The 12430-nt window shown below is 39.1% G+C and overlaps 2 protein-coding genes across 2 annotated transcripts in view; both read left to right on the forward strand.

The window, feature by feature from the left end:
- The window catches only part of LOC139114876 (carnitine O-acetyltransferase-like), a 58431-nt gene extending 46762 nt beyond the window's left edge, over positions 1 to 11669 (forward strand). The window contains exons 7-9 of the mRNA XM_070676808.1: positions 215 to 389; positions 826 to 1004; positions 11565 to 11669. Of these exons, the coding sequence (XP_070532909.1) occupies positions 215 to 389; positions 826 to 1004; positions 11565 to 11669 (459 nt within the window). The remainder of the gene's footprint in view (positions 1 to 214; positions 390 to 825; positions 1005 to 11564) is intronic.
- Positions 1 to 12430, forward strand: part of LOC139114060 (carnitine O-acetyltransferase-like) — an 85028-nt gene that overhangs the window by 52940 nt on the left and 19658 nt on the right. The window lies entirely within an intron of this gene.

Below are 12430 nucleotides of genomic sequence, written 5' to 3' on the forward strand. Positions count from 1 at the left end.
AACTGTTACCCATGTGACTGTCACATGACCAGTTTCAAGTAACTGTGGTCTGTCATTGGTGGGTGTTTGAAAGTCACATGCTAATCATTGCATGTGTGAAGGTATATGTACATTTTTCTATGCCTTTGTCAGAATACTGTCATGTTCGTCAGCTTAATTCACCAATAGTTGTTATTAATATCTGACATTTTCTTATGTTTTTTTCTTGATTTAGTTTTTTACCTTAGATGTGTACTACCCAAGTGGTAAACCTCTTGGCATTGATGAACTGTTTGCACAGTTGGAGAAGATTATCAATATGTCACCCAAGAGGGCAAGACCAGTCGGTATTCTCACCACTGAACACAGGAATACCTGGGGCAAAGTCTACAGGAAACTCAGAAAATTAGGTATCCCTCCTTTTAAGAAAGCAGATAAATGACATTTCTGATATAAATTGTAGATTTTGGTCAATTTTTACCCCTTGCCTGCTTTGCAGTATTTGTTATTTTCAAAAATTTACAGAGAGTACCGGTAGTGTTTTTAGGAGAGTAAGCCCAAGTACAATGCTTCTAGGTTGGTTACCCCGTGGAAGTGAATCCGCCTGACACTCACCCTGAATCTGTACCTGGCCCTTGCCCTGAGTGGCTAGTAGGCAATGTATGTGTGTCAAATATCCAGGGGGTGACTGTCCTGACACCACATACATACATACACATACCTGTGTATTGCCAAACCAATGGTGTTTGCAATATCATGGAGAGACTTCAGACAAATAGAACTGCGGCACTTTTACTTCAATCTCCTCAATGTCGAAGGACTGACAGTTCATATTTCTGATTTCAGACAAGGCAAACAAGAAAATTCTAGAAGCAATAGAGAGGTCCATATTTGTACTTTGCCTCGATGAACACACAATCAACGTCCCAGTTGATCAGAGGCTCAGTGGACTTGCATGTCAGATGTTGCACGGCGGAGGTAGTGCTAAAAACAGTGGCAATAGATGGGCCGATAAAACGCTACAGGTAAGGAAACATTTCTTCAGAAGAGAATTTCAGTGAAGGTTATATGTACCTCAAAACAGAATGTTTAAAAGTATTTCTCAAACTTTCGTCACGAACGGAGGTCGATGATACGCTTATGCATGCCAAACAGTAAGTTCATCTACAGGGACAAATCTTGGTTTGAAAGGAAAATCATGAAAATAATGTCGAAAGTTCCAGCTCTTGGGGCTTTAAACCAGTGTAGATAGATAATTAGACCAATGTAGACAGAAAGCTCCATAGACACATTTATCTTGTAAAGGTAAACTGTCACCTGTTCCAATTTTGCCACAGTTACCAAGGAAACAGAAATTCTAACCAATCACAAATTTTAAGCGGATGGCCACTTTTTAAACATTACGCCCTCATAAGGGTATTTTGAATACCAAGGAACGCCCCTTTGACCATATATTGGCTTATTTAGATTACAGGTGACTGTATATCTTTAAAACTTCACATTTATGTTTGTACAAGTATTGAAGTACATCAATACACACGCTAAATCTGTTAACTAGGGTTTTCTTAAAACCATACGTAAATATACAAAAGCCTTGCACGGTAAGTTTGAAACTTTCATTGGCATGCTTGCTGGATCTGGAGGTCATACATGCCCCAGAGCTTCCGTTAACGCAAATTCCTGCGTATTTCACGCATAATTACTCTGATGTGCGAAAAATAATTTGACGTCTGCGTAATCCGATACACATTGAAATAAACAGTCTCCGTAAGGGATGGACCATTAGACCTTGGGAGGGGGGGGTGGTCACAATGAAATTGTGAAAATTTTTTTTACTATTGTAAATTTCTGAAATTTTTTTTTCCAATTGAGATTAGCTGTGCAAATTTTTTTTTTCAGAGTAAATTTTCAGATTTATAATTTTTTTTTAGTTCGTCGCTGTCTGAAGATAAAGAGGGCAAAGATGTGGTGCCAAGCACCACAAGCGGCCACGAAGCGGTCACGGGGGGGGGGGGAAGGTCAGGAGAGGGGTGTCCCCCTGCTGCTGTTGGAGCTTTTGAAAAATAGAGATTAAAATGGTGTTATTTGGTGGCACTTGGGGAGTATTTTTGCGGGGGGGGGTGGTCAGGAGGGGGTGTCCCCCTCCTGCCGTTGGAGCTTTTTAAAAATAGAGATTAAAATGGCGTTATTTGGTGGCACTTGGGGAGTATTTTTGCGGGGGGTGGTCAGGAGGGGGAAACGGTTGGAGCTTTTGAAAAATAGAGATTAAAATGGTGTTATTTGGTGGCACTTGGGGAGTATTTTTGCGGGGGGAGGTCAGGAGGGGTTTCCCCCTCCTGCCGTTGGAGCTTTTGAAAAATAGAGATTAAAATGGTGTTATTTGGTGGCACTTGGGGAGTATTTTTGCGGGGGGAGGTCAGGAGGGGGTGTCCCCCCTCCTGCTGTTGGAGCTTTTGAAAAATAGAGATTAAAATGGTGTTATTTGGTGGCACTTGGGGAGTATTTTTGCGGGGGGAGGTCAGGAGGGGGTGTCCCCCTCCTGCTGTTGGAGCTTTTGAAAAATAGAGATAAAAATGGTGTTATTTGGTGGCACTTTGGGAGCATTTTTTCGGATTACACATCTTCCTCTGAAACATGGTCTTCTTGCTCCTCAGTAGCTTCCTATAGTTTTGAAAATTGACTATTTTGGTTTCCTGGCTTCCCTTTCTACTGCGTGGTGAAATGCCTACATTCACCCCACCAACATCATGCATATCTCATGATTTACAATTGATTTTGACAAGCTGAGAAGCTAAAATAAGCTAAATAATATAGTTAAATTTGTATATTTGTGTTTTTAGAGCAATTGATGCACTTTTTTGATCAAAACATGTATTTCGCTGTAGCAGCATGTCCAAATTGATTGGATGTGTATAGATGTGTTGAAATTTCAATATTTGTCTTTTTAGGGCAATTTATGCCATTCATGGTAAAAAAATTTGTATTCTCTGAAAGGGCTTGTCCAATTTCTTTGAAATTTGCTACACAAAAACGATTATTCATGCAGATTTATTCAGTATTTGCTATCGAGAAACTTTCAAAGTTCAACCCTTCTGTGTGTTTTTGTGTTGGGATTTGTTGGATAGATGGCATTCTACGTAGTGTATTGTTGAATGTTAAAACATGTGTTGCTGTTGTTTTTTGAGGCTGTTTTTTGAGAAAGAAGAATTGAAAATGCCTTTTTAAAAGCAAAATAATACATAATGACTTGATATGTTGTTTTATAATTATTGACGTGTTTCTACTTGTTCACCCATTCTTGCATTCATCATTGCAATAAAATGCTGTGAAAAAAATGAAACTGATGTGGCCTGCATCTGTTTACCTTGATCTTAAAAGGCAAATACAACTTTCTGTCTTGACAACCATACCATAGTTTCAATGTTTTACCTAGTGTACCTGCTTGGTTTGTACGCAGGAAACAAGTAGAAAACAGGCTCTATAATTTCATAATTTTCAAGTGATCAGAATACAAAGTCCTGAAAAGATAAGATAATCACAACTTCCAGTATAAGGGATACAGTCACTCTAAATGTATAAATTACAATTAAAAATGTGCCTGGAGGATGTAGTAAAAAATACAGAAAGTTGCTTACTGTCGGTAAAATCTAAAAAAAATTCAAAATTTTAAAGACTTTGGCAGATTTTTTTTTTACGCCTTTGTCTTCTTATTTATTTTTTTTTTATTTGGAAACAAGTTAGAAATTTTTTTTTTCCTAACTTTCTGCTCTGAAAATGTTTTTTTCTGTTATTGACCACCCCCCTTCCAAGATCTAATGGTCCGTCCCTAACAAAAACATGAACACAGTGGTTTCCCTTCATACATAGTTTATCAGGGACTAAAAATAAAATGTTTGCTGATAAAAAATGTTCATGATTTTGCAATATTTTGTCCTACATTCCGTCAATTACGTCGCGTCAATTGTTTCCTTCAAGGCTGTACCAATAAAAATGCAACACGTTCAATGACGTTCGTGGTTATTTAAAAACAGATTCTTTTTTCCGCTGCGCCCGATGGGTACTAGTAAACCCTGATCTGGGTCAAATATCAACCAATTAAGCTGGTGTTACGTGTGGGGGAGGTTCTTTCATATCGGACGTCAGAAGAAAGCCGAACTCACAAATAGCTAACAATAAACACGTAACTATTTATTGAAAACTCTGAAGAGAGAATCCTGAACTCCTCCCGTTACACGGAAAAACGAACAGCGAAAACGTGGAAAATCTCGCTTTCATTTCCCAAAACGGCGGGAAAGGCAATACATAAATTTGTTTCAAAGTTAGAACAAACATGAACGTCATTGGCTAATTTTCCAAGGTCATGCGTGGAAACAAATCCTGGTTTTCTATGACGTTCGCACAGTGATATCAAACAAGTTAAGAATCCTATTTAACCATCAAGCTATAGCATGCAAAATATGCAGCTTATGAAACCATAACAAAAACACTCAAAAATCTCAAACTTTCACGACACTGCGCGACCTTAGAAATAATAGATTTATGGCAGTCTGCACGCTTCTTTACAACGAGTATCGTGACCTCTTTCCGAACATTGCAAAGTTTGCCATAATTGCAGCCGTGATTCCAGTCTCATCTGTCCGATGTGAACGTGGTTTCAGTACCCAAAACAGGATTAAAACATCCAAACATAGTTAGCTTAGTGAAGATCTCATAAATGATTTGATGGTGATAACCATGGAAGGCCCAAAACTTTCCGAATTTGACTTCAAAGCAGCGATGATAGAGTTGAGGCAGCAAATTAAGACATCGCCGGAAGTGGTCGGCTAAATAATTCGTAAGAAATGAATACCGTCGACAGAGAACAGAACAGAATAGAATTAAACATTGTAAAACTCATCAAAGAAAATCACTGTCACTGCTGATATTTATCGAACACTTTAACACATTGACTTTTGAACTAGTTTTCGATATTGCGCATACAGCTATTTTATAGGTACTTAGGGACGGACCATGTAGTTGTACTCATTTTGATACATTTTACGCTTGATAAAAAAACCATTTGCATACAGCCTTAGGGAGCCTTCAGTAATGACAGTGGGTGGGCCGGGGGAATTTCGCGCACACCTGTACCGTAAAATGTGACCCTCCCCTATCCTCCTGTCTAAAATATGACCCCCTGTCCGACATTCTAAAACTTGACCCTCCCCAAAACCACTGCGGTATTCTTCCCAGGAATAACTGAAACAGTATCAGCCAATTTACATAACAATTGGTTCAATTGTTATGTTAGGGACAAATTACAGAGGGGAGGGCCGGTGTTTTTGGAGGGACAGTGGCAATTTATCACTCAAGAATTTGTGAAGAGATATGGTATTTCATACATTTGAGGGAGGGTCACCATATTTTGTGCAACTACAAGAAGGCAAGATGTGGCTGATTTAGTGCTTCATCCAAAACATATCAAATCCTAATACATGGAGTCTATCAGGTAAATTATTGACAATTTTCCCCCACAAAACATGCTACATCTGTATATTATATGTGTTTGATAATGTATTTAAATGTACTTTGCTTGAATTCGGAAGTAAAATGTGCATTTGTGTACAAGAAATTGACTTCTGAATTTTATCTAAAAAGTTGGTTCACTATGCATGGTGGTCTATGATGAAACTATGAATATTTTTTTTCAGTACAAAATAAGATAAATCTGTGCATATATGTATGCTTGATTATTTAGATTATTGTTCTTGATTAGACTAGAGTGGTTACAAGTCTATGGTTGTGTAAGAAATTTGATTTTGGAATTTCACCGAAATGTTGATTGATTATGCATGGCAGTCTATGATGAAACTATGAATTTTTTTTTGCAATACAAAACTAGGTAAATCTGTGCATTTGTGTGCGCTTGATTATTTATATCGATGTTTTTGATTAAACTAGATTGGTTATAAGTCCATGGTTTTGCAAGAAATTTGATTTTGGAATTTCACTGGAAGTTGATTTACTGTACATGGTAGTCTATGAGAGAACTGTGCACAATTTTTTCCAATATAAAACTGACAATATCTTTGCATTTATATGCATTTGATAATTGATATACACTTTTCCACCTGTTGCATATGTTTTTGTCTCTTGTCTTTTAACTGTTCAAGGTGTTTAATGTAGGATACCACTGCATCTTCTGTGCTTGTGAAACTTGTAGATAAATGTGTATGTATTTTGTTGGTGATTTCCTTTTCAGGAAATATCACACGGACAATTAAAGTTTAGGCCATAAAATCAGCTTCTGTAAAAAGTGACCCTCCCCAAGATAGGTTTATAAAAAGTGACCCTCCCCCTGTAACTGTTTTCTAAAAAGTGACTTCCCCCGTTTTCCCAGGCCCACCCCTGTAATTTCTTAAGGCTCCCTACGCAGGTTTGAAAATTCAAACGGAAGCTCTGATACCCTACATCAAAGTCAGCTCAATATGCCAAGTGTAATGTATGTTACTGTGATACCAATACTATGTACACTATTACTTCTGTAATATCGCCTCTACGTTGAGTCTTAGAAATAAAGTGAGCGACCTCAGTTTGAGGCACTCGTTGGACAGACCACGTTGTGTCCCGTGTCAATACATCACATGGTGTCAGGAGTTGAGGAAAATGTCTCAATCCAACATCCAGCTGAAACCTCCTACACATCTAAGTTTAGATGGTAACGTCGCACAGAACTGGAAAGAGTTTCGACGTAGTTGGGAAACATTTTCCACGGCAGCAGAGCTGAACAAAAAAGACGAGGCAGTACAGGTTGCCACTTTCCTTCATGTAGCTGGTGCCGCAGCACAGCAAGTGTTCGACACATTCGAGTTCACTGCTGGTGATGAGCAGAAGATAGAACGAGTGATCGCAAAGTTTGCTAGTTATTGCGAGCCGAAGAAAAACATTACGGTAACCCGTTATTTATTCAACTCCAGACAACAGAAAGTTAACGAATCTTTCACGGACTATTTGACGGCACTCCGCATGCTGCTCAAAGACTGCAATATCCCTCATGCTTTGGCGGATGAATTTCTCCGAGATCGCATCGTATGTGGCATCAGAGATGAGAAAGTCAGAGAAAGACTTCTCAGAACCGAGGACCTCACACTACAAAAAGCCATAGACACCGGCAAAGCAGCCGAAATATCCGCAGAGCAGATGAGATCGCTTTCAATCAATGGTAATACAGGTCAAGTTGATGTACATGACGTCGTCAACAAGTCTGGCGGTAAACAGTCACGTGGTAAGTCAAACCAGAAGTCTACGCGCAGATCAAACCCTGATAACAGGCAGTGTCCAAACTGTCCATATGATCACGATTCTGGGAAATGCCCAGCATATGGCAAATCATGCCGGAAATGCGGTAAACCAAACCATTTTGCAAGTAAGTGCAGAAGTACTAGTCAGCGAAACAACCGACGTGTTTCTCCCGCAACACAGAATACTGCCCAGCAGCAGATGGCACGAGTCAACCGTAGACAATACAACCCACGTAGCCAGCGCGTGGTGAAAGCAGTTACCCATGAAGACAGCGGTGATGATGACGTACCATTTATGATTGACACTTTAAATGTTAGAACTCTTGAAACTGAAACTGTTCACAAACAAAAGACTGGTCTCAAAGTTGTCGCATTGGAGACACCAATGTATCCTTCAAATTAGATAGTGGTTCACAAGTTGATATTATTCCAGTGTCTATATTCAATGTCACTGTACCAAAACATGTCAAACTACAGCGTTCTAAAATCACTTTAAAGTCGTACAGTAATCACTTGATTAAGCCCATTGGTCAGATTGAGTTACCACTGAAAGTGAATAGATCAGAGTTCAATGGCAAATTGTACACAGTAAGCCTGTTCCTATCACATTTCAGGTTGTGAAAGGTAATGTTACACCTATTCTGGGGAGAGATTCTTGTGAAAAGTTAAATCTCTTGAAAAGGGTGTTTAGTGTACAACCCTCTGATCCTGTCCAGAATGGCAATAGCAATGTTATTCAGCCTGGTTGTGCGTCTGATGGTGTAAAAGAAACCATGTGTTCTCATCAAATGGTGTAGACAAATCAAACCCAAAATGTACTAAACGAGCTCAAGAATTACTTGAACAAAACAGCGATTTATTTGATGGCCTTGGTTGTTTGAACAACTGTGAATATGACATACAAATTGACCCAGCGGTTCCCCCAGTCCAGTTACCACCACGACAAATCCCTCATAAACTACGAGACAAAGTTAAAGCAGAACTGGATCGAATGGTTTCACTATGTGTAATCGAACCTGTCACCGAGCCGACTGAATGGGTTAGTCAAATTACAGTGGTCATGAAAAAGAATGGCCAAGTTCGCGTATGTCTAGATCCTCAAGAACTAAATAAAGCTATCCGTCGTGAGCACTTCCCAAATGCCACATTGGAAGATGTTGTAACGCGAATGCCGGACGCGAAAGTATTTTCTAAATTCGATGCCACGTCAGGTTATTGGCAACTCAAACTTAGTGATAAAAGTGCCAAGTTAACTACATTTAACACCCCCTGGGGTAGATATATGTTCAAAAGAATGCCCTTTGGTATTAGTTCCGCGAGCGAAATCTGGCAAAGAGCCATGATTGATGAATTCGGGAAGTTAGAAGGTCTTGAAGTAATTGTAGACGATATGTTACTACAAGCTACGTGTGACGACCAGCATGATAGATACCTCAATCAATTCCTAAACAAAGTACGGGAGTCTGGATTAAAACTCAACGGTAACAAATGTGAAATAGGTGTTGGCAAAGTTGAATTTTCAGGTCACTTACTGACAAGTGATGGACTGAAACCAAGTCCAGACAGAATAAGAGCCCTCACAGAAATGTCTCCACCGCAAAATAAATCTGAGCTTCAAACATTTCTTGGAATCATGGTTTACTTAGCAAAGTTTGTACCAAATCTTTCAGCCCTTACAGCACCATTACGTGAGCTTCTTGCCAAAGGCGTAGAATGGAGCTGGGAAGACAGACATGATGCCGCTTTCAATAAATTGATTGATGTAGCTACAAACACACCCGTCCTAAAATTCTACAATGCTAAAAAGCCGGTCACCATTTCTTCGGATGCCAGTAACAAAGGCTTTGGAGCAATGATATGCCAAGACTCTCACCCTGTTGCTTACGCATCACGCAGACTCAATAACGCAGAAGTTAACTACGCTACAATTGAGAAAGAGATGAGCGCAATTCTCTTTGCATGTAACCGTTTCCATGACTACATATTCGGAGACAAAACAATTGTAGAAACCGATCACAAACCATTGGTCGGTATTTTTCGGAAGCCACTGCATAAACTCAGTCCACGTTTACAACGCATGCGCATGAATCTTCTCAGATATGATCTAGAAGTTGTTTACAAACCGGGCAAAGATATGCCTATACCGGATGCACTTAGTCGGGCCCCACTCGCTGATACTCCAGCGCAATCTGATGGTCGCGAAGTTCTAAGTATCATCAATCAAATGCCCATCTCAGACCAAAAGTTAGAGAAATTACGAGATGAAACTGCATATGATCCAACGCTGTTGAAAGTCATCAACCTTACCATATCAGGATGGCCAGACAACAGAATGCAAATTCCTGATGAAGCCAAGCCTTATCACCCATATCGACATGAAGTAACGTATGCTCATGGATTATTGTTTTGCAACAACCAAATCATAATTCCCTCAAGTATGCGTCCTGAAATCATGCAAAAATTACATGCCAGCCATCAAGGAATCGTTAAGACAAAACAAAGAGCTCGCTCCATCATATTTTGGCCGTGCATTAACAATGAAATTGAGGACATGATCTCTAAGTGCTCAGTCTGTATGGAGTTTCGTCCTAAACGCGCAAAGGAACCCATGATTCCCCATGAAATACCAAGTTCTCCATGGTCTAAAGTTGGTACTGATTTGTTTGAGCTAGGATCAGATGATTACTTGATTATCATTGACTACTACTCAAAATTCCCTGAAGTAATCAAGCTCCCAAACAAAACCGCGAATGCAGTAATTTCAGCCACTAAATCTGTATTTGCTCGAGAAGGAATCCCAAATACTGTCATTAGTGATAATGGTCCATGTTATGACAATCATGTTTACCGGAAATTTGCTCATGACTGGGAATTTGACCATATCAAAATCAGTCCTGGTTACTCACAATCAAATGGTCAAGTTGAAAATGCTGTCAAATCAGTCAAACGTCTGATGAAAAAAGCATATAAAAGTGGTCAAGACCCTTATGTTTCACTTCTAGAGTTTCGTAATACGGGACAAATGGATTTTCTCCTAGTCAATTGTTAAAGAGTAGAATTCTAAAGTCCAAACTTCCTACTGCCGAAAACTTGACTAAACCTCACATTGTTCCCCCCATGACAAATAACTTGAAAGCTAGACAGCTGAAACAGAAATACTACTATGACCGCACAGCACTGCGTAATATTGCACAGCCTAAACCAGGTCAACCAGTTAGATTTCGTAACCCACATGATAAATGGGAATATGGAATAGTAAAGGATTCACTTCCACAGCCTAGATCTGTGTTAGTTGAAAATCAGTCCGGAAAAGTATACAAGAGAAATCGCAGACATATGTATCCAACATATGAAAATCCACCTCCATCAGATCCACTTGTTAATGATGATGAAAATCTGGATAAATCTTATTCTGAATCTGTTCCAGTTTCTAAACGTCCCACTGAATGCACATTTTCAGATAAGTCACATACTACCAGTACACCAGTCAAAACTAGTTCCCATGCAAAACATGATCAAGTGAAAATCCGATCAGATATCACAACCCGTACTGGCAGAGTATCAAAAGGAAAAGTTCAGTTGAATTTATAGTTTTCTCTGTGACAAATCATTCACATACCCAGTTTATTTGCCATGCCAGTTTTCTAGTGTTTCTCTGTTTTTTGCCGGCTGTTGTTCTTTTTTCAGTGTTATTAAAAACTGTCCACTTACGACTTAAGCCATGGAATCAGTCATTCCGATTTTCAGTCACCCACTTGTAAAAAAGGGGCGTGTAATGTATGTTACTGTGATACCAATACTATGTACACTATTACTTCTGTAATATCGCCCTCTACGTTGAGTCTTAGAAATAAAGTGAGCGACCTCAGTTTTGGGGCACTCGTTGGACAGACCACGTTGTGTCTCGTGTCAATACATCACACCAAGTACTATGTATATTTCACACTAAGCAATCCTCAATCCCTGGTTCTTGTATTACTCCTTTTTGACATTTGGTATTTACATGGTGTTAGCCCTTTGTTTTCCATTGAAATATTCATCAAGTTTGTCAATTTACTTTTAGATAAAACTGAAATGACCTACCCCTTAAAACAATGCTAAATGTTGCTATTAGCATGGACTAGTAGATGTCTATTGAGTGGTGAGGGTCTGAAATATGTGAAAATATTCTTAAATTAATAAATAAATAATAAATTATACATTCAATTTCATAATTTCTTGAGAAACATATGAAGGAATTTGATTAAAAATTGTAATATTTTTCCCCGCCCATTTTCTTCTGATCTGTTGATTTCCATGGTATAGTTTATTGTAGGCAGAGAAGGAAATTGCGGCATCTCCTGTGAACATTCCCTGGCTGATGGACCGCCAATGGTATCTCTGCTTAATCACAGCCTCACTTTCATGTGAGTACACAGTCTACCGCAAACCATTAACCCTTTCACCAGGATGGTTTGACCCAAACCCAATTGTTGTCATTGGTGAGGATGGATCTGGTTACAGAGAAGTAGGATGAACAGGTTAAATCTTTCACCCCTTCTAAGTCAGTTGTGTTCAAATTTTACCATTGAGAAACATTAGAGTTATACCAATAGGGCTGATATTATGTCCGTTTGAAGCCTTGCTCTGTGCAAAGTACCATTTCTTTACTCTACTATGGGAAATTGAAATTAAAAAGTACACTCACTGGGCCGTTTCTTCATATGAAAACAATACGGTTTTCCTAGGGGGGCCTCCCTATCGTTTGTAAGGCAAATTGACCCCCTAGCACTATGATGATTTGCAAAATTGTTCAGTTTGGGTCAAGTATTCCTCAGTGTTGAAAAGGATACATTTAAAGTGTTCATGGACTTTGAAAAACTAAGATGGTAAATTCATTTCCGACACCAAAAGCTTTGAAATGAGCCCCCACAAGTGGTAGACAAGAGATGTATTGAAAACATGTGAGAGACTGAATATCTGTCCCCAAGGCGCACTACACTTGGTCATTGAATCATAAAATCTGAATCACATTCTGGCTCATGCATTGTGATATTGGAAAATTATGTCAATGGCCTGTAAAAATTGGAAAAAATAGGACTAGAATCTATGCTCAAGGGGCAATGTACTTAAATTGCGGCTCGTTGTTCATAGTTTGTGTGATTAATACAGTCATGTCTCTATTAGAACTT

The sequence above is a fragment of the Ptychodera flava genome, chromosome 16 (genome assembly GCF_041260155.1).
Source record: "Ptychodera flava strain L36383 chromosome 16, AS_Pfla_20210202, whole genome shotgun sequence".
NCBI classification, from domain to species: domain Eukaryota; kingdom Metazoa; phylum Hemichordata; class Enteropneusta; family Ptychoderidae; genus Ptychodera; species Ptychodera flava.